This window comes from Notechis scutatus, chromosome 1 (genome assembly GCF_049901735.1).
Source record: "Notechis scutatus isolate UNSWTSFEM ecotype Mainland chromosome 1, rNotScu1.2, whole genome shotgun sequence".
In the NCBI taxonomy this organism is placed as follows: Eukaryota; Metazoa; Chordata; class Lepidosauria; order Squamata; family Elapidae; genus Notechis; species Notechis scutatus.
Window position 1 is genome coordinate 18,858,994 of NC_142009.1, and position 22,923 is coordinate 18,881,916.

Here is a 22,923-nt window from a genome sequence, read left to right on the forward strand (position 1 = left end):
CTTCAAAGCCCAGAATTCCCCAATCAGAATGGGTCTAAAGGGAGTAACAGCAGGATGCTTCAAATTTCAGGAGGAAGAGAACTCCAGAGCATGAATTTCACCCCAGAGAAGGCCTCCCCATTGCTCATCCCCAGAGGGCATTCTGCCATCCCTGGAACACGAACAAGTCTACCCTGGTATCACATCAGTAAAAGCAAAAGCGGCACAACAGGCATTCTGGTCACTCCCTTTTAGGCCTTTGTGCGCCAAAAGTAACAGATGAGGGACAACAAGGCAGTTGCTTCAACAGAGGGAGATGTTCGTAAAGTCAAGGAGGACTACCTGAAGATGGTAAAAAAATGGAAGAGGGACTGGATCATTTTGCAAACACAGACCCAGGTTTCTGCTACCAGGTCACGAAATGGGCAGCTTGCTGTGCTATCCTTCTGCTTTGCAGACTCACCCGCCCTGGGTAGCTTTGCAAGAACTTAATTTTTTCATAAAGTTTGATGTTGTCAGCTCGCAGGTTGTCCAGCTCGCTCTGCAGTGCTTGCATTGTGTGCTGCATCAGACGGTTCTCCTGACATTAAAAGAGGATAAAGGGACAAAAATAATACCTGGATGCGAGAAACAGAGCACAGAAGCAGAGCTCCTAATCAAAACACAAGCGTCCCATAATAATCTTACAGAAGAAAAGGAGTGCTAATTGCCATAAGAAGAGCGATAATTTACACAAGGTTTCTCAATGTTCACTCTGCCTAAATGTTTACCATCCAACTATCTTGTTTGAAACCGTTTGGCCAATTCATAGTAATGTTTAGATTGGAACTAAGAAGTTCCCCTGAAGTTTTTTTTTTTCAAGAGGCCAAATGGACTTTCCGTTTTTTCTTTGAAGACATTTCACTTCTCATCCAAGAAGCTTCTTCAGCTCTGACAGGATGGCGGGGAATGAGTCAGAGCTGAAGAAGCTTCTTGGATGAGAAGCAAAATGTCTTTAAAGACAAACCAAAAAGTCCAGTTGCCTCTTGAAAAAAAGCACCTTTGGAACAACCATAACCTGGATGGCTGAGAATCTCCCTAGACGAGTTTCCTGAACTTTCTCAGCAATTTCACCCTACAAACTTCATTCGTGGCTTTTCCATTTTAAAGGGGGATGGAAGTAGCAGGAGTAAGAGGCAGATTCAGTTGCCTCTAATTGATAAACCAGTACTGATCTGACTCAAGAGGGCCTCTTTTATTCATTTTACAGATGAATAGAATCCAGAATGAAGGCAAAATTAAAAGAAGAACCGGTGCGAGCTTATATCGAGGAAGGGACAAGGGAGATTCCTAGCCTATGACAAGTTGCTACTCGTATGTGGTATCTAATAAAATTGACTCTTTGGCCACCTTAATGTTACTTGTTTAATATATTACAATTGACACCGGTGGTTTATTAAGCAGATTTTAACTGCAGCTAAATACTGTAACTTAGCATAATGAATGAACAAACACAGTGTGTTTGTATGAAAAATGACCTATGAAAAAAGAATGCCTTTGTTAATTCTGGCCTCTGGCACTTGGATGGGTATCTTATCCAATCTCCCCATCCAGATTTAGGTGTGAGAAAGCTCCACTGTCTCTTACCGCTTCCAGCTCATGGTTCCGGGCCCGGAAACGCTCCCTCTGGCTAGAGATGATGGAGAGCAGAGAATCTACTTGACCTTCTGGAATCTGGATGCTTGCTGATGATGGCTGGCCTGGAAAACAGACTGTGGTTAGAGATGAGGAAGATGAAGATGGAGACAAAAGCCAGACCCATGGAATACGGAAAAAATGTTCGGCCTGCAAGATGTATTACAAACCCGATGGGAGAAAGAATTGTGGCAAATGAAGATGGATTCTGCCACTTCTCTTGCTGATTCAGTGGTTAAATGTTTTCCAACAATGTGCTTGAGAAGAATCCAAATGAGACATTTACCATAGAAAAGTGCCGTTGCTTCTTTAATGGGCTCAGGGACAGTCTCCAAGTTTTGAATGTCAGCACCCTATGGAAAACAGAAGAAGAAGAAAATAAATGAATGGGCAGGTAAAGAATTCCTTCTTTGAGGTCAGTTTTCATCGCTGCATTGGTGATCAGAAGCTGGAGCTAGTTATCTTTTTCGCTCCTGGCTCTTCCACTAAACTTTACTTTTCTCTCTGGCTTTGGTGGGCATGATCATTTGCTATGTCCATCAAAAGTGCTTCTTCACTGGACGCTTTCAAATGGGCTGCCATTTGTCAGAAATGGTGTAGGGTCTCCTGCTTTTGGACTAGATGACCTACAAGCAGGGGTGGGATTCTACCGGTTCACACCTATTCGCTAGAACCGGTTGTTAACTTTCTGAGCGGTTTGGAGAACCGGTTGTTAGAAGAAATTACTGGCCTAATCCTGTAAGGAAGGCAGGAAGGAAACATTCTGGTCTTGCTTACAGAAACTGTCTCTCAGTTAACCCTTATTACATTCTTGGCAGGACTAGATTTCCTGTCTCAGGAACTTCTCTGGGTTTTTCTCCCCCTCCTTTGCTGGTACTTTGCTTGTGTGGAGTGACCATTCAAAGTTACAATGGCACTGAAAAAAGTGACTTATGACCATTTTTCATACTTACAACTGTTGCAGCATCCCCACAGTCATGAGAGGCCAGGCGAGGAGATGCGTGCCTCGATGTGAGTGATGTTGAGTTGGCCACACCCAGCCAATAACATGACCACTAATCCACTCCCATGGAACCAGTTGTTAAAAAATTTGAATCCCACCCCTGCCTACAAGGTCCCTTCCAACTCTGTTAAATATATTAAAATCTGTTAAAGGAAAGGTCGATGTTCTTGCTAATCAGAGTATTTCCCCCAAACAAAAGTGATAGGTATTCTGATAAAGAATGGGGCAAGCCAAATAGCAAATTTGGATCATTATAGATTATTTTGGAAAAAAACAAACCATTCACACTAATTTTACAGATGGTGTCTCCTCTACATGGTCCCTGGCTGACTGTCTTTGTTGTCAAGTAGCAGGATCTTCTTCAGGGACTCACCTCAGCATCTGGGCGATGCATGGTAGACAGTGATTGGATGGTGCTGAGGTCATGCTCCAGCTTTGCAATCAGATCTTTCTGCTCGGCCACTGCAGAGACAGCTTCAGTGAACTGGATTTGCAAATCAGTACAGCGGCCTGTCGGGAAAGAATGAGATGCCTTTATTGTTGCAAATCACCCCAGAGAAGTATTGAGAACACCGCACCTTCTGTTGCATTTCTGGGCTTCCAGGAGGCAAAACCAAATTAGGCAAGAAGAGGAAGAAAAGTTAAACAATCCTGATAAAATTGACCCCTTGCTCCCCCCAAATGGGCAGAACAACAGAAGTGCTGAATAACCTGACCCACAAACTATTTGTTTTATGTATACTGTATAAACATACAATACAGTAAGAATTCAAGGGGAGGAGGGAGGGCTGCTCCTTTCAAAACGTTCTCTCTGCAATATAAACTTGTTTTAAAATTAGAAGAGAGCATTATAACACCTCACTATAATTCCTCACTGGAGCAGAAACTGGGGTTATCCAGGAATTGTCTACTCTTAGGTAAAGGTAAAAGTTCCCCTCGCACATACGTGCTAGTTGTTTCCGGATCTAGGGGGCGGTGCTCATCTCTGTTACAAAGCCGAAAAGCCAGCGCTGTCCGAAGACGTCTCCGTGGTCATGTGGCTGGCATGACTAAACGCCAAAGGCACACAGAATGCTGTTACCTTCCCACCAAAGTGGTCCCAGTTTTTCTACTTGCATTTTTACATGCTTTCAAACTTCTAGGTTGGCAGAAGCTGGGACAAGTAATGGGAGTTCACTCTGTTACGCGGTGCCAGGGATTCGAACTGCTGAACTGCCGACTTTTCTAATCGACAAGATCAGCATCTTAGCCACTGAGCCACCACATCTCTTTGTCTACTCTTACATCAGTGATAGATGTAATTATATAACTTTTATATCAGTGATAGATGATAGATAGATAGATAGATAGATAGATAGATAGATAGATAGAATGAACAGTGATAGAGATTGAAGGCTGTTGGCAAGAGTCAACATTTAGTTGAGGGCAAACATACACACACACACACACACAAATATCTAATAGCACTGATGTCTACTCTTGCATCAGTGCTATTAGATTGTGTGTGTGTGTGTGTGTGTGTGCCCTCAACTAAGTCTTGACTCTTGCCAACAGCCGTGATCAGTCTCTATGGGTTTTTGTTTTTGTTTTGGCAAAAGTTTAGAAGTGATTAACCCTTGCCTTCCTTCTAGGGCTGAGAGTGAACGACTGGAATTGGGTATGTCTTGTTTGATGGAAAGAAGGACTATGCATGACATCATAGCATTGTTCCAATATCTCAGGGGCTGTCACGAAAAAGAAGGGATCAAGCAATTATCCAAAACACCTGAGGGCAGGACAAGAAGCAATGGATGGAAATTAATCAAGGAGAGAAGCAACCTAGAACTAAGGAGAAATTTTCCTGACAGTTAGAACAATTAATCAGTGGAAGGACTTGTCTCTAGAAGTTGTGAATGTTCCAACACTGGAGGTTTTTAAAAAGAGATTGGACAGATTGTCTGAAATGGTATAGAGTTTCCTGTCTGAGCAGGGGGTTGGACTAGAAGACCTCCAAGGTCCCTTCCAACTCTGTTATTCTGGCTCAAGGTCACCCAGTTGCCTAAGGTAGGACTAGAACTCACAGTCTCCCAGTTGTTATCCTAGACTTAATCTCTACACTAAGCTGGATTTCACAATTAGTGACACTCACATCCTGTTACAATGAACTGGATTTTTTATAACCTTATTTAACAGTGAGCATTCTGCCAGAGTCTTATTTTTATCTATTGCTTATCTTTATTCATTGCTATCGTGTCACTGATATGATCAGAAGTGGGAAATCTACTGTAAAATCTACTGTAAAAGCAGTGGAGTGCAGATTAAGGTGTCTAATGAAAAGATTAGCAAGCCAAGCAACATCTTCTCCCCATTTGCTGGAAAAACAAACAACAAGTTAGGGAGAGTTGAGCTTGTGTGGAAAAAAATATATGAAAGAACTCCAGGGAAGATACCAGGCCAAAGGGAGAACAAAACTATGGCATTAAATCACAATAATATACGACAAAATTTAAAGCAAATGTAAAGCACCACACGCCAAACTTGAATAGACCACAACGACATGCAAGTGCTAAATAACTGGAAATTTTCCAGACTTAACAACCCAGGATTGGCCAAGATGGGTCTTAAAATCAAGAGAAAGCTGGGTTTGTCCATGTAATTCAGCTGATGTTTATTCAAGAGACATACATTCTTTTAAAAAAACTGAGGAAAATTCTGGCCAGTGTTGGCCACAGCTGGAGAGGTTGCCACTAAACCCTGTCTGAGTCGCCCTCCCTTTAAGACTGAGTAATTTGAAATGGACTTTTAGACTGCATGGACTTTTAGACTGCATGGACTTTTAGACTGCATGATCAGAGATGCAATGCAGGTAGTCCTTGATTTATGACCATTGCAGCAACCCCAGGTGATCAAAATTCAGGTGCTTGGCAACTGGCATGTACTTGCAATGGTTGCAGGGTTCAGGGGATCACCATTTGCAACCTGCCAGTTGGCTACCAACAAGCAGAAGCAACGGGGGAAGCTGGATCTGTTTAACAATCACGTGATTCACTTAAGAACTATGGCAAAAAAGGTTGCAACATTGGATTTGATTCACTTAGCAACTGCCTTGCTTAGTAACGGAAATCTTGATCCCAACTGCGGTTGTAAATCAAGCGCTACCTCTATTTAGAATAGAATGGAATGGAATGGAATGGAATAGAACAGAACAGAATAGAATAACAGAGTTGGAGGGACCTTGGAGGTCTTCTAGTCCAACCCCTGCTTAGGCAGGAAACCCTATACCATTTCAGACAAATGGTTGTTCAATTTCTTCTTAAAAACTTCCAGTGTTGGAGCATCCACAACTTCTGGAGGCAAGTTGTTCCACTGATTAATTGTTCTAACTGTCAGGAAATTTCTCCTTAGTTCTAAGTTGCTTCTCTCCTTGATTAGTTTCCACCCATTGCTTCTTGTCCTGCCCTCAAGTGCTTTGGAGAATAGCTTGACTATTCTTCTTTGTGGCAGCCCCTGAGACATTGGAACACTGCTATCATGTCACTCCTAGATTATTTGTTAATCTCTTACTCAGTTTTTGCAGAATTTAAGCAATGTCTATATGCAAAACACAGAGGGAGCTGAATTTGCAGCTGTGATCCTTCTGATAGCTAAACCTTCCTCCCTTTGAGAGTCCAAGACATAATCTGAGCCATTGTGGTGTTCATGCATATAGAAATGGAAATGAGGTATAGTGGCGTGATCCACTTTTCTCTGGTACCTTAAAAAGTTTTATTCTATACCACCCCACATTGTTTTATTTGCTTGGCTCTGCACTTCGTATTTCTTTTTATTACCCTCTAACAGCCTTGTCTCCTACTGACCTTGATGCTCAGAGACCTGCTGTCCTAGACTTACATTGTTTATCTCAACCTTGTTGGTGTAACAAACAGATGTATAACTGTCGAAAGGGAGGATGAGTTGACAGATGCAAAAAAAAAAAGACGCCTCCCCCTAGAATGTTCTTAGCAGGCCTTTCCAGATGTTAAATTAGATCACCCTCCTTCACTTATGAGAAACTATTTAAGCCAGATTGGAAACTTCAGCATGCCATGTTCCAGCTGGCACAAGAAAGTGGGTTGTCCATAGTTTCTTTGGCGTTCCTGACCGCAGAAAAGCCATATAGGTATACTTTTTCCTGGTCATTAGTATCAGCTCAATGAACATTTGGCCTCTTTATTCTACGAGTGTGTTTGTTTATTGTCCTTTATACTTAAAGAACCTACTGGCAAGCTTACATATAAGCAAATGGTCCAGTATAGAACCAAACCACTAGAGGCCTCTGTTTTATAAAAAAAAATACAAGGATGATGCTTTCTAGAGCATCTTAAACGGTTGATTTTTCAACCTGCATAAGTTATCATTTGACATGGGACATTAGTCAGACTTATTGGTTCTCCCCGTGAGAGAGCCTTGAAATGTATGTTTTAGGTCTTCCCACATTGTGAAGTGCATTACAGGGAGAACTTGAGCGCAGAGCTCTCTTGGCCTGCTGCGCTTCTCTCCTTCCTGTTACAGAGTAGTCATCTCCCTTCTAGTTTTCAACTCATGGAAAGAATAGTTCCCTTCCATTCTGTATTCCACCTTAAGGAATGCATTTTGTTCTGGTACTCCGCATTAAGAAAAAAATGAAGCTGGGACAGATCAAAAGAAGTGCAAGGATATTGCCAGAGAGCTGGAATCTAACTCTCATGAGAAAAGACTGGGAAACTGCGTATCATCAGACCCAAAGAAACAAGTACAACGTGAAGTTACATTTGATAGTACCTTTATTGTTACTTGCCTACAAACAGAATCTTGCCAGACTAAAGCAAATTTCTGCAATAACTACAGGCATACTCTGTGAATTATTAGAGAGGGTCCGAAATTGCTCTCTTCCTGCCTACCAGACATCCCAAGCTTCACTGTCTCTTTGTCCTCTGGGAAAAAGCCCCTCCTCCCGTGACTCCAGACTACATTCTACCACAATGTTTAATATTTACTATGAAGAGAAAGCAACCATGGAGGAAACTGATGGCAGTTTTCAAATATCGGAAGGGATGTCACAAAGAAAAGAGTAAAGACGTGTTTCTCTGTGGTCCTAGATAGCATAGCAATAAAGAATATTCTTCTGTTTACAGGAAGGCAGATTTAAACTGAATGTTAGGAAAGCATTAAATGAAAGTAAGAACTGAGGGAGATAATGAGCTTCATGGAATGTTTTCACAGCTGGATTTGACATCTATTCTTTCAAGGATGCTTTAATTTGAATTCTTGCTCTGCTCTTCATGGTCTAGGTAGCCCTTTCTATCTCTAGGATTCTATGAGGCTCCTGTTTGCAAGCAGGGACCAAAGTGAGAGACACAGCAGCAGTGCCTTGCCTTGCCCTTCACAGCCCCTGCAAGGATCAGTTGGGCTTATAGCAGAAGGTCTACTCAACCAGAGACACCAGGGCCACCTGTAGCTCCTAAAAGTGGCCCGTACGAAACTCCAAAATTGTTACAATTAAAATGTGTTTCATTTAACGTGAAGACAGAAATAATTAAATGCATGACCAAAGCATTCTGTATTAATGTTTGGCATTCAATGCTTTTTATTTGAATTAAAATTTAAAATGTAATAAAGTCAAAGCAGTCATGTTTTTTTTTTTTTGTCCCTGCCCTGCTTTGAAGCACACCTTGTGTGACATGCTACGAATGGGGGGAGTGTAGGCCTCAGCCAGGAAAACACACAGTCCTACCCTAGAGGAAGAAGGCAAGAGGACAAGCAGGGACCCCTAGAAAAAGTGATAGTCCAGCCTGAGGGCTACTCTACTTGGACTTGTCTTGTGGAGACATTTCTGAGCAGCTTCAAGTAGTGGCAAGTTCTTTTGAGATAGCGCTTGAAATCAGGGACACCAGGAAGATGCAAATGGGAATCCAATGTCACCCAATGCTTTCTCTTCGTTGCCCTGAGATGCTTCTGCTTTGAAATGCCTTTTCCCCTCTCACTATGGGGAGGATTGCTTAATAAGGGTGGGGTGGGGACTTAACCCTACTGGTGAAGATGGGATGGGATGGGGGGGGGAGCTCACTTCACCATTTATTGAGGTGGATAGCTTCTGGATACATGACTAGTGATATGAGGTTGTTACCACAGTGGAAGGGTCAAACTTTTGGGTTTGTTTTTTTAAAAATATACTTCTAATTTTGGAAAGCAATTTAATGCACCCATTTTGCTTGTCTATAAGAATTCGTGGCATTTTTGCAGCTAGATTTTAATGGCATAGTCTTGAAATGTTCTGGACCGGAAAAATAAGGTCAGGAAGCCATGTGACACCCCTAGCTTGCTTAACCCAATCCTACCATTTTCCTCTCCTTTCTCTATGTGACCCACACTACTTGAAGAACAATCTGGTCTAAAAAACAAAACTCAACCATAAGAACAGAAGCAGAACATCATTAAAGTTGCCTTTTATTATCTGTTAGGACATGGATACCTGGCTGTCATTTTCTACAATGGTGGCATGTTGTTATCTTTCCATTTAAATTGTAGCCATTGTTCCTTCATTTGTAACTGTGCACCTAAATTACAACTTTTAGGCAAATGGTCTTTTCAACAACTGAGCTGCTATAAAGTCAGCTCTACTCTCAGCATTTAGCAACAGATGTGAGGTTTTGCAAAAGGACAATTTAATGTGTTACGGTTAATCTTTTAAAGGCTAGAAAGGGAACATTATGTTTTGTTTCAGTTGTTCAAATAGATACCCAACATTATAATTTGGGAGAGTGACAGGCCACAAGGTACAGGGGGATCATCCTGTCAGTGTAGCATCTGGTAAGTGTTGCATTTGGGGTTTTTCTCTTGAATAACTTGGACATCCATCCTATCCTAAAGATGTTGAGGCTGTAGAAAAAGTACAGAGAAGAACAACCAGGATGATTAGGAGACTGGAGACTAAAACATATGAAGAACGGTTACAGGAACTGGGCCTGGCTAGTCTAGTGAAGAGAAGGACCAGGGGAGACATGATGGCAGTCTTCCAATATTTGAGGGGCTGCCACAGAGAGGAAGGGGTCAAGCTATTTTCTAAAGCACTTGAAGGCCAGACAAGGAAGGATGGAAGGCTGAATCAACTTTCAGCCTGGTGAGATTCGAACGGCCAAATTGCATTCAGCCGGCAGTCAGCAGAAGTAGCCTGCAGCATTCTAAGCACTGCACTACCACAGCTCTTAATGCTAAATGCTAAAATGCTAAATGCTAAAGTGCCAGTGGTGAGGTGTTGTTGTCACATACTGGGCCAAAAGCTGGGGTTTTCTGCATTTTCCCAACTTAGATACGTATGGTGCTGGCCATTTCTTACGAAACTTATGACTTTTTGGTTTCCTACTCAAAATGGCAGGTACCTAAGCTCTCAATGTTCAACTATTATGGTAAGGATGGTGTCATGAGCAGCAAAAGAGCTGTGGGATTTTGAGATTCAAGTTGCACACCCCTTCCTGAAAGTCCCTCCTATCAAGTCTCAAGGGAGTGGGGTGGCTTCCTCTAACTGCCAGATGATCAAACTGCCAGATGTTCAGCTCCGCAGTACAACTTCTCTGCTTCTCTTCCAAATAACACACATGCGTTTCAAGGCAGGGCCTTCTTTGGGTGTGATGCCAAAAAGCAAACTGGCCTTGCGATGTCCTTGCAGTCCAGACATCTGTTCTGTTTGCTTTTAAGGCATTTAATTTGTTAAGATTTTACAAGATCGGGCTGCATTTTCATCTATTTTTTTTAACCCAACTGCTGCTTTAAAAAAAAATTGTGTCTCATATTTTGAATTATGTTGTTTGGAAGAGACTGGAACGGCGTAGGATCTCCTGCTTAAGCAAGGGGTTGGACTAAAAGACCTCCAAGGTCCCTTCAGCTCTGTTATTCTGTTATTTTATTAAATTTGATGGTTGCACATGGTCTAGCCCTGTAGCATAAAGGCGTTTCCAAGCATATTTTAAAAAAATGGAAAGATGGCATGCCACTTAAATAAACAATTTCAATTTTGCAGTTCTTAGGAGTTGGAAAACAATGGTGATGAAAAAAAAAAGTATGTATATCTTGTATTTCCCATCCTGGTCTACATATTGAATCCAAAGTGCTATCCAGCCCTAAAAGAATACAGGCAGTCCTTGACTTACAATCATTCGTTTTAGTGACAGTTTGAAGTTACGATGGCACTGAAAACAGTGACTTATGATCAATTCTCAACAGTTATTGCCGTCACAGCTTTCCAAAGATCACATGATCAAAATGGCATTTGGCAACCAGCAGGTATTTACAATGGGTGCAGCTTCCCAGGGTCATGCAATCATTATTTGCAGCCTCCCCAGCCAAGCAAAGTCAGTGGGGGAAACTGGATTCACTTAACAATCACAGGATTCACAGCGGCAGTGATCCGCTTAACAAAGCGGATCATAAAATCAGCAGTTCACTTAACAACCACCTTTGCTTAGCCACAGAAATTCTGGTCCATAGTTGTGGTCCTAAGTCAAGAGCTACCTGTAGTTGAGTCAATATTTCATTAGGCATCTGGATAGGCAATGAAATATATTTTTGGTCGCCTCAGGCACCCAAGTTGCTCTTTCCTGATGGAATTCGTGACAGAATTAAAACATACAAAAATATCTCTATGAAAAAAGTATAATATTTTTCTTTTGAAAAATAAGAATATCTTTCTTATTCATAAGAGCTGTAGAGGCACAGTGGTTAGAATGCAGTACTGCAGGCTACTTCTGCTGCCTGCCGGCTGCCTGCAATTTGCCAGTTCAAATCTCACCAGGCTCAAGGTTGACTCAGCCTTCCATCCTTCCGAGGTGGGTAAAATGAGGACCCAGATTGTTGGGGGGCAATAGGCTGACTCTGTAAACTGCTTAGAGAGGGCTGTAAAGCACTGTGAAGCGGAAAATAAGTTAACAGGAAAACTTTTAAATAATGAAGATACCAATGTAATTTTAAACTACATGGCTTTCAAATCTGTTTACAAGAAATTATGACTATTGAATATGCACAATGGCTAAAAGAATAATATTGAAAAATAATAATAAGAATATTGAGATTATTTCAGATGTGAAGGAATGGTTGTTGGAAGTATATGATCTGATTTGGAAAAGGGAGTATTTTCTACTGCTGCAAAAAACCAGAATGCAGATACAACATCATGTGGTATTATGGCAGAGATTTTGTGACATTTTTCAATAATATTTGGTACTGTAATTATATTACAGTAATGCATTTATTAGTCAACCAGTACTACTGATAATGATAAAATACAAGGTAGATTTTCTTTTTCTTTCTTGTTTTGCATTTTTAGTTGGTTTAGGGTTGTCTCTTTTCTAATCTTCATTTTTTTTGTTTACAGATGTTTTTGCGAATTGTGTGCGTGTTAGTATGTTCACAAATACATTAGAAACATTAAAAAATGAAAATAAAAAATATCTTCATATATAAAATAAGGCCAATTAATTTAACATCTGAATATGTTGGCATTCCAAATGCTGCACACCAAAAGTTCCTATGAAGAGCATTAGACAGTGTGTGGCATCAGACATTTGAATTAAACTGCAAAACTCCACAAAATTATTAAACCATGGAATTACAATGTAAGCCTGCCTGCTGGAGTAATGTTTGCTGCTTTTGAGTTCAGCCTGTCCCAAGGAAGACAACCCAGACATCACTGTGTTTGTATAAAAGATATTTACTTCAATTATCACACCTAGGGTGCTAGTGAATAATAATAATAATAATTATAATAATACATCATGTGAGTTTCGTACAGTGATATTGCTTCTCCATATCATATAGGGACTGTTGTACAGTGCTGAGAACATACATTGGCTAACCCAGGTTGGGAAGAAAATACCACTTCCCACCAAGGGAAGAAATCTTTTGCTCTGTCACTGCCAGCCATATAAAACTTTTCTCTCTCTCTCTTTTTTTTAATAAACTTTTGAACAAGAAATAAAATGTTACAAAAGATGAAATCACAGCAACACAACAGGGCAGCTTCTCTCAAAGCTACGTGTACAAAAAAAGAAAAGAAAGAAAAGAAAAGAAAGAAAGAAAAAAGGCTTTTTTTGGTCAACTGGGTCTTTGTGAGGGTATTTCATTAAAATTGGTGATTCTGAATATAAGAAACGAGCTTCTAAAAACACCTAAGACTTAGTGCGTTACAGGAAAAAAATAATATATATATCTATTTATATATTTATATATATATTTATAAAATACTGCTAAAAATGTTGGACACCACAAGTACACGGGGATAAAATGGAGCTTATCAATATTTTTTTTTTAAAAGAAAATATTCTCAGGAAAAAAAATACACCTTTTTTTGTGTTTCGAGTTCATTTTTGTGCTGTGTTAGTAGTCAGGGCAAGTCCAAAGATCAGCCCAGTAAAATGGCAAGTAGTTATTGCACAAATGCAAGAAAAATAATAAAAAAATAAAATAAAATAAAATAAAAACAAATTCTTCAGAGCATAACTAAATGGCAAAATATTAGGCACCGCCCTCCCCCAATTCAATAGGATTGGAATATGCAAGACCTTCCAACTGGATTGTGTGTCTATGTATCTGTGTGGAAAAAAACATAAGCAAGACTGCCATTTACTTTGGAATTAAAGTTCCAAATTTGCAGATATGACATTCCTCAGAGGTTTGTTCAGAATAAGATTACACAGTGCCTGATTTTGGGGGGAGACGGGGGCTGAGGGGGGGGGGGGGAAGATCAGCAGAAAACGGCTTTTAAAATTGGAAATGCATAGACTAGTCAGAGAGAAATTAAAAAAAAAATCACAATAAAATCTTTCTTTCTTAAAAAAGCTTCTTTCCTCCGCCTCTCATCGTTGTCTCCAGGTTCCAACTGCCTGACAAAATGGGGAAGATGGGTGAGTGGGATAGTTTTCCTGTTGGAAAAATGGAGCACCAGCATGCCAGAAATGGATGCCTTCAGCAGGACGATCTTGCCCCCAAGACCAAGTGACATTTTACTTCCCACTTCCAGGGCCCTGCCATGTCCCCTCTCAGAGCATGGCGGCACCTTACAGGGGTGTCTACCTCTGTCACATAAGTGGATCTTTTATTATTTGCTTTTTTAAAAAAAAAGAAAAACAAGGACTTTTCAACTTTTTTCTCTTTTCCCATATGCTGCTGCCTCTCTTCAGTACAGGTAGTCCTCGACTTATGACCACAATTGAGCCCCAAATTTCTGTTGCTAATTGAGACATCTGTTAAGTGAATTTTGCCTCACTTTATGACCCTTCTTGCCGCAGTTGTTAAGCGAATCACTGGAGTTTTTAAGTTAGCGATAAAGTTGTTAAGTTTTAATCTGGCTCGCTCAAGGCTGGCCGTTTTGGGGCCTGACATCTGGCTTCCCCACTGATTTTGCTTGTCAGAAGGTTGGGAAAAAATAATCCACATGATCCCTCCAGGACACTGCAACCGTCATATAAATACGAGTCAGTTGCCAAGTTCTGACTTTTGATCACATGATCATGGGGAATGCTGCAATGGTCGTTAAGTGTGAAAAACAGTCATAAATCACTTTTTTCAGTGCTGCTGTAACCTAGATCATTAAACGAACTGTTGTAAGTTGAGGACTACCTGTATTACCCTCACGCAGAAGAATTCCACACTGTACCAATCTCTTTTCCTTCCAAAAAGTTCTCACCTTTCCCACACACATCGCTGTAAGTGTGCAAAAAACCTCTATGGCCAGCTAATAACTAGGCAGAGTGGTGTACCCAACGCCATTAAAGGATAAAACATGAAACTATCATGGTGGGAAAGAAAGACATACAAATGGTTGCTTTGAGATCTATATTATTTCTGAGTATTTGTTGCTTCTAAGGTTTAAGTCCCACTACCCTCTCTCACTGTCCCTTTCCAAAAGATAATTTCCTAACAAATCCCAAAGCAGGTTGAAGTGCAGCCTTGAAAAACCTCCAGTCAGCACCTCAGGTCACCATGGGGACTAGTTGAACATTGCCATGCACAAGGATAGGCAACCACATGACCTCCTGATGCTTTGGATTTCACTACCCATCAGCCCCGATAGCATAAGCAATGGCAAGCTATTGTGGGAACTGTAACCACCCAACACTGGATGGCTTGCCACTGCTGTACCATAGAGTCTAGCTCAGAGTCAACAAGCAAGAATGCAGAACTCTTAAAACAAAGATGAGAAAACTAGTAGATGTCACTCAATGACCACCACTACTGCACGGTAGTATAGTCCATGCTGCCAGGCAACCTCACAGCTAGTATCATGGGGATTCTCAAGTCATGCAGAAAAAAAAAAAGACAACTTGCAAACTCAGGGTGGAAACCACAGAGGTTTTAAGAGCAATTTTGGTAGAGGAAAGCTGTCTTTCAGAGGGAAGTATTTTTTTTTTCCAATCTCAATACATTTTGGGAAAGGGAAAAATGCCTGTTCATGGATTCACTCCCTAGGCTCAAGGAGGCTGAGAGCCCTTCAAATATCTCATAAGTCTGGCTTGGATTCTCATGCATTTGTGCTCCCATTTTTCTATCTTTTGAAACTCTTCAGCTCAAAATATCTTTAAATAAACTTTTTTGTTTTTAAAAATACATATTTACAAACAAACCAGATATACAAGAGTCTATGGATCTTGACTGAAGCTCATGCCCATTTATGCAGATGAACTTATTCAGATGTGAAGTGTCCGCAGACAGTCTGCAGCCAAGATTATTAGGGGCAAAAGAACAACTTTATTAAGGGTCATTATGCTTTACATAAACACATGCTTGAGAAATAGTTGAATAAAAATCAAATCACTTGTAAGTGCTATATAGGACAGGAAAGCCGAGGCATTTGTTCTGTTTGAAGAAGTCCCAGTTAAACTGGAATGAGCTTCTACTGAGTGCTCCAATTTGAAAGACCCAGAAGCTGAAGTTAATGCTTTGGTAGATAAGAGGTTATTCTCTGGATGTGAATGATTATTAGATTGCTGCCAGTGTGTTTATCTAGCAATACTATTGCAGAATGATCAGGAAAAGGAAAGGAATTCTGCAATGCGCAGCTGCGGTACCCCAAAGTGTCTATGTGAGTGGAGGAGGGCTAGCAAATTATAATTTGATCACCATCACTCTAAGTGCCTCTCTTGTTCATTGATTGGAGCTCTGTGGAAGAGTGTTTATAGTCTAGAAGCTAAAGAGAATGGATCAAGATGATTTAGGGTGTGGAAATGAAGTTATGATGGGCAAGTAAGCAAGCAGAAAACTCTTCCAGTTTTGTCAAGAATGTCTAAAAAAAGTTTGCCTGAAAGTATGGAACAGAATGAAACTTGAGGAAGATGCGACAAGCTGAAGGGACAAAAGGGGAAGAGTATAAGAGACAAAGTTTGTGGCAACTGTAAAGACACGCTCCCTGCCTCAGAGGTGGGCAGGTGCCCTGACCCACGTTTTTAATTTTAAAGGGCCACATTGCACCCGGATGGACATAAATTCACAATGCCTGAGAAGCAAAGTAAAGAACCAATGCTAAGTGGTTATGGCACGATCCTTCTTTTGCCCACCATGTGCCAAACAACAGATGGCTTACACTATAGCATGCCCAGAATTAAGAGTTGTCCTCCCTTCCTTTTGAAGAACAAGGGGACAAGTTCATTCAATTAACATTTATTCATTTTATAAGCAATTCTATCATTTAAGGTTTTGCAGGTATGAAAATAAGGGGTGCTGATTCCAGCTCAGCTCGTCTAGAGTTACACAAAGGAAGTAGGGTCCATCTTGGATCTAATGCTCAAATTAGCTAAAGCAAGCCTTTGATCTCTGGAAATCAGAGATTCTTTTCTTTTGAGAGGAAAAAAGGGATGATTTAGGCACCTGGTTCCATTACTGTACTCTTTTACAAGCAATAAAAGGATAGATGATTGATTTGAGAATTGAGAACAGGGGCCCTTCAAAAGCTCTGGGGACTCCAAACTCCATCAGCCCAAAGAATATGATTGAGATAGAATGCTCAATGACAATGGGCAGTGAGGTACAACGATATCTGAAAAAGGTTAATATTCCTGCAGTTTTTTTAATTGATTCTCTAGTGTGTCTAATCACCAATAAGTTGTAACTGTAATTAGAATTGTCTAGAATACTTTCTGTTGAAGACTATGGGTGTTCAGCAGGCTGCTAACATAAGGGAGGCTGGTCTAGGAAAGCAGCAAGACAATCTCACAAAAACATGTAGCTACTTCAAGGGATTGCAGACTGGTCCTGTATTGTGCCAAGAATACATTTCTGCTTTTGAATTCAAGAGCTGCACAGTCAAAAAGAACATTAAAGATTGTCATTGTACTATCAGATCCTGGAACATGTTTTGTTCCCCTAAGAATAAAGGAAGAGTAGTATAATTTCTTTTGATTTAGTCAATATATTAATTTATTATTTTACACAAGGTATCAGTTTATCACATTCTGTCTAAAGTATTAGCTACGTTCAGTGCATTTGAGGAGCTATTTTTTAAAGATTCCAGAACACTTTTGAGGACTATTAGGCTGACTGAGGGCTGAAAAATCAATGCTTTACCAGGTGCTCTGATCATAAGCTTTCAAATGAACTATTTTGCAGTCCTAAGGTTGATATTGCTGTCTTATTTATGTTTACTTGTTAGTTAGCCCTTCTGATTTTAATGGGGCTTCTTCTTGGATAAGTGACACAGCATGGTACACTTTATGTCCCCTTATCCAGTTTCTCACCCTGGACAATCAGATGTGTCTATCCACATGCTAAATGGATCTGCAATTGGAATTCAACCAAGACAGAGTATACAGTATATCTTTACAGCATAGCCAGGCCAATAGGAAAGATGTCATGCAGACACGTAATATACAAAAATCATCTATGATGCAAACAAAACCACTGAAAATAAATTGCTGTATTAAGACAACCACACCTAGTCTTTCTATATTGTGTCCTCATAAACCAAAACTATTTCCACTGGAGTGAAAATCAAGCTATTGATAAACCTTTTGAAGCTAATTTGCTTCCTATTTACAGAGAGACTTCCCGATGCTGTAGATCAGGGATCTCCAACAACTTTTAAGGCTTGTGGACTTCAACTCCCAGAATTCCTCAGCCAGCTTCTTAAAGTTGCCAAGGTTGGAGCCCCTGCTGTAGATACCATTTCCCTCCCCACCATGAAGAAAATGAGGCTACAGTCAATCTATGTTGAGGATCTTATTTTCCCTGGACCTTCCCTGCATTTTGCTCACGACAAAAGAAATGCGGCTCCTCAGAAGAGAGGGAATTGTCAGATGGTTTATTAAGTAATCACTAATTAACTGTATGAAAGAGCCACAGGAATTGTCTCAAAAAGCTTTTTGTTGTTAAAAAGTGGATGAGATTTTCACTCTGCCTTACTTCTGGAGATTGTTCCACGCATCTTTTAAAATAATAATAATAAAAGAACAAGGGTTTAGTGATGGATGCACTACAAAGCAGCAGGAAATTGTGAAAAAGAGAAAAATTAATAACAGAAGTTAAAAGAGTGACACTATTCTGCTAGTTTAGCAGATAAGAGAGGTAGTCCAAGAAAGCAATCCGCTCCCTGATTGGGACAATTGCTACAATCTAGCCCTGTCAGATATTCAGTGCACCTGAGCTTGGGCAGCCTCTCATATCCTGAAGCCCCTAAAACTTGTGCCGGGATCATCTGTCCTGATGCTTAGCATTTTGGGAATTGTAGTCTTCATACACCATACAACGGCAGGAATGCCAAGTTGGAAAATGCTGATGTGGGAGTATTCAATAAAGCCTAATGGAACAGTGGGCTGATTTCACAGTCTGAGAAAGTGAGGAAGAAGAAAAAGAATAGCATCTATGAATGCCTACACTTCAGTAACTCAGGGATTGTAACAGATTTCATATCCTTGCTTGTTGGAGGTTGCTTCTATAAATGTTTCATTTTTCGATTTTTATATTTATAGTGCTCTGTTATAAAATACAGAATATCTGTTTTGTTAATGGAAGACACCTTTCTACCTGGTTCCAACTCAATATGGTTGGCTTTGCTATCTGGAATTGGACTGAAACTGATTCTAGTTTTAAAGATATTACTGTACACCAGGGGTGTCCAACCTTGGCAACTTCTAAGACCTATGGATTTCAAACTCACTGGGGAATTCTGGGAGTTGAAGTCTACAAGTGTTAAAGTTGCCAAGTTTAGGCACCCTTGCTGGAGACTAGCACACTGCCATTAATAGATATTTTGTCCAGTCAGTAGGAAGATTGGATCTTGGGTTATAAAAGCTATCCTTGGGTATTTTATTGCTATCTATTCACTTTTCACTATGCTAACACCATTATAATGAAAAACAACACACACATTGTTCAGTAGAAAGAAACCCTTTGACAAGTTATATTTGTCTTATGTTTCCTTGCCCTGGAAACTATGGTACCGGCAAGTCTAAATGCACACTTCAAAAAGCTAGGCCCAACTTAGGGTCTTTCAGATTTTGGGTTACAATTCTCATCATAACTGGGAGCGTACAATTGAGGAAGGTGGATTCAGACAAAAACAAGTATTGAATGCACAGTGGTACCTTGGTGCTCAACTGCTTTGAAATTCATCAAATTTGATACTCAATGCATTTTGACATGAACATTTTGTCCTGGTACTCAATGTTTGCTTGCTACTCAACGCACAAGCTAGAACTTGTTGATGTCGGCTGCCTTGTGACTCACTATATTATTCCTTATGGGAAAAATCTGTTTGGTACTCATCATTTTTGGTATTCATCGCATCTCCCAGAACCAGTTAACAATGAGTACTGAGGTACCACTGTATGTGTGGAAATCCCATTTTGAGAAAAAAAAACGATGCCTCCATGGCAATGTTTCATAAAGAACCTGAACACAGTCCAGTCCTGAATGAATCTGGCCCCTCTTTGGCCACACACACTCAGAACTCACCCTAGATTGTAATCCAACAGTACTCATCATTGCCCACAGCAGGAGCCAAATGTTTAAAATAAGTCTTAAAAAAAATGAACAACTTCAAGAGTTTTTGTAAGGATCTCAGCAAATTAACTGATAAAAGTCTCTTATTTTCAGCGGAATTAGGCATCTGGGAACCAAACAGAGTGTCTGTATAATTTTGCTAACTTTTTGATGGTGGTTTCTTCATTTAACTGAATTAACACTAAACATTTGCCTTCAAATTTGCTTTTACAAAAGTAGGATTTATTGGTTCACTTGGTTACTTTTAAAAGCCTGTACAAAAAGAATCAGGAAATGGAATTTGGGAATCCCCTTTAAAACACAGCAGCAGCTAACTACAATTTTCTAAGGGATGCTGACTTTCACCACAAGGATGTACATGAAGGCTTCAATGCATCTTTAAGACTCATCTCTGATTTTGGAAATGATTGGTACATAAGGGAAAGCAAAACCTACTCATTTTAAGCAGCCTTCTTCAAAATGGTATCTTCTATATGTTGGAATTGCAGTTATCAGTCCTTCCTACATCTGGAAGACGCCAAGTTGGGAAATGCTGATCTTGAGTAGCCGAGGCACTTTAACTATGGTATCTGAATTTATGTTCAATCAATGTCCTAGAACTGTTTTTTTTTTTAATGTGGCTTTCTCAGTTCTTATTTGGAGCTGCATATTTAAGGATTTATTTTAAACTATTCTTACATCCAAACACATCACAATGTTTAAAAAAACAGTGCTCTGCTACCTGTCAAAACCACAAATTATTGCTTTATTTTAAATGGCAGCATTTCTACATACTGAAATAGCAAACTGAAATGTAATATCAGTAGTTTCCTTTGTAAAGGTTCTTTAACTTGGATGACACTCTGGCACCGCTGGCTTTTCAATCACAGACTAGAAAAGCACAGTTAACTAGACATTTTGTACTAAGGCTCCCATATATGGACTACAAAAATCCAGATGACTTCGAGATGGCAGCAGAGATACAAAAGTTCTTATTTATTTTCTATAGCCACCCAATTCAATCAAGTGATCTGAATGGCTTCTGCTGTTATCTAGTGGTGGTCTGGAGATTCTACAGCCAGGTTTAGTAGTTTGTAAGTGAGAATTTCCAGCTAAGTTCAATTTATTTGAATAATTCTGTACAAATATGACTGACTCCAGCTTTCCAACACTATCTTTCTAGTTCTCCATAATCAAAACATAGACTATACCTGCCCAACATTTGCCATAAAATGTACTTTACAGAATTAACTCAATTTTGGAGGGTTGCGTAACACAGAGAATGTAAATCAAATCCATGGAGTGTTTTCATACAATATGCTAGAGCAAAATGTGGTTGGCAAGCTTCTGCTTCAACGTATCCTGAAAGCAAAGTCATTGTACATAATTGTTCTCCTCTGCTAGGCTTAATGATTAAAAGAACAAGCTGAAGTGTCTCCTTATGAGTCAGTAAGTCAGTCTGGCCTCTCAAGACTGCAAGCTAATTTCCTTCCCTCTTCAGATAAATGCATTTATGTCAACTACTCTCTGACACCAGAGAGTATAGGAAGAACTCAAATCATCCCAAGAGGGGCACTGATACTCCTCTGCCAATTTAATTGTTAAGTTCAATTCAATGCAGCTTGTAATTTTCCTATTTCAAATAAACTCTAAGAAATCCAAAGCTGCTGTGGTTGCCTCTACTCAAGGCTGGCTGGAAGCTGCATTACAATAATCCCACCTCAAAGGGAAACAGAGCAATATGGAAATAAAGGAGTTCCTTTCCACAGTACCTATCTCGCTGACAGCGTTGAGAGGAAGGTTGCTCAGTCATTCTCCTTGTTGCTTGAAGGCTGAAATTAGCTGACAAAAAATCTCTTTGGAAGGGGAAAGCTGGGGGTCCCCTGGCTACTCCAACTGGCGCCTGCTCTGCCCCTTGTAGGCAAAGTGAAAGATGTACCATCTACCCACAACTGACTGAAACCTTGTGGCTAACCGGGGCTTCAAAGGAGGGCTGTGAAATTAATATAAATCTCTAAAAGTGAAAACCAGATGAGCAGCACCCTCCATATTATCTATGGCAGAAATAAAACAGCATGTCAGCCATGGAATGACAGACAGCATGTTGCTGAGGATTCTGGGTATATTCTGGGACAGAGAATTGGTTTAAGCTGGGGTGCTAGGCAGAGTTACAGCTTTTACTGAAGGGAGTGTATTCGCATTGCAGGACAGGTAGATGGGACGGCTGCTTTTTCAGGAAAACTGACTAGCATTACAGATATTATCATCAAGAGTTTCCTGGACCAATCTAAAAAAAAACCCCCGATTTCTTGAGTGTCTGGAAGATAGATAGATGAATACACAAGATAGATAGATGGATACTCCAAGAGTCTTCAAAAATACAGAAAGAGATTGTACATTATGCTATGCCGTGGGTTGTTTTGAAATGGTTTACTTAATCAACAACCACTGGCTGGGTCTGCACAAAAGAAGTTGGAAAAAGCAACAATCCTGTCCCAACTAACCAATCAACATCATAACTTAACTCGTGAACCAGGGGGCAGAAATTCTAGTTAGAAAAGCAGTCAACCCTATCTACTAGTTTGAAAAGTGTTGTATATATGTGGAAGGGAAGAGTGATTTAAGTTGCAAGTGGACTAATGTGTCAATCTTCACAGTGGACAGTGGACCAAATATGCAGTGAGGCTGCAGCGGGCAATAGAGCAGGCACCCAAGCACAAATCCTTCCTAAATGGCTAACAAGAGAAGACTGATGATTGCTTTAGGTAGAGTAAATCTTCAGTCAATTATTTTAACTGGGTGATGTACTTCTACAATTTAAGGGACAGAATCAGAAAATATACATTTACAGAATGTTGCTCCCTTCTTAATTATAGTTCTCTTGTTCGAGGCATCAAATAGTCTCCCACCATCCAGTCAAACTTCAAGAAGTATTGGGACTACAACTCACAGAACTGCCAGTCAATAGCTAAAGAACACCAGGATCAGGAGTTAAACCTTTTCAGAGAGACACAAGAAAGAAAGCTCTCGAATGGCACCCTCCTCCAAAATCTCCTGAACCTCAGTCAGAAAATACAGCATCAGGCAAACTACCAAAACTTGCCATTAACTCTGTATGGCAGAAATCTCCAATAAGAGCTAAATCTACCCATAGAAAGTAGAGTCCTATCATACTAGGCCAAGATGGTACTCAAACTGTTAAGACCAACACCGGGATAACTAATGGCACCCTTGTTAATAAGATATGGATTTTTGAGAAATGTTGGCCACCCTGGTTCTCTCAATTACAGCCGTTCTTTTCAAACTGA

The 22,923-nt window shown here is 40.2% G+C and overlaps 1 protein-coding gene across 1 annotated transcript in view; it reads right to left on the reverse strand.

The window, feature by feature from the left end:
- Positions 1-22,923, reverse strand: part of CUX1 (cut like homeobox 1) — a 347,690-nt gene that overhangs the window by 15,336 nt on the left and 309,431 nt on the right. The window contains exons 15-18 of the mRNA XM_087957662.1: positions 3,030-3,166; positions 1,940-2,006; positions 1,606-1,718; positions 443-559 (exon numbers count right to left, since the gene is read on the reverse strand). Coding sequence (XP_087813788.1) covers positions 443-559; positions 1,606-1,718; positions 1,940-2,006; positions 3,030-3,166 — 434 coding nt within the window. The remainder of the gene's footprint in view (positions 1-442; positions 560-1,605; positions 1,719-1,939; positions 2,007-3,029; positions 3,167-22,923) is intronic.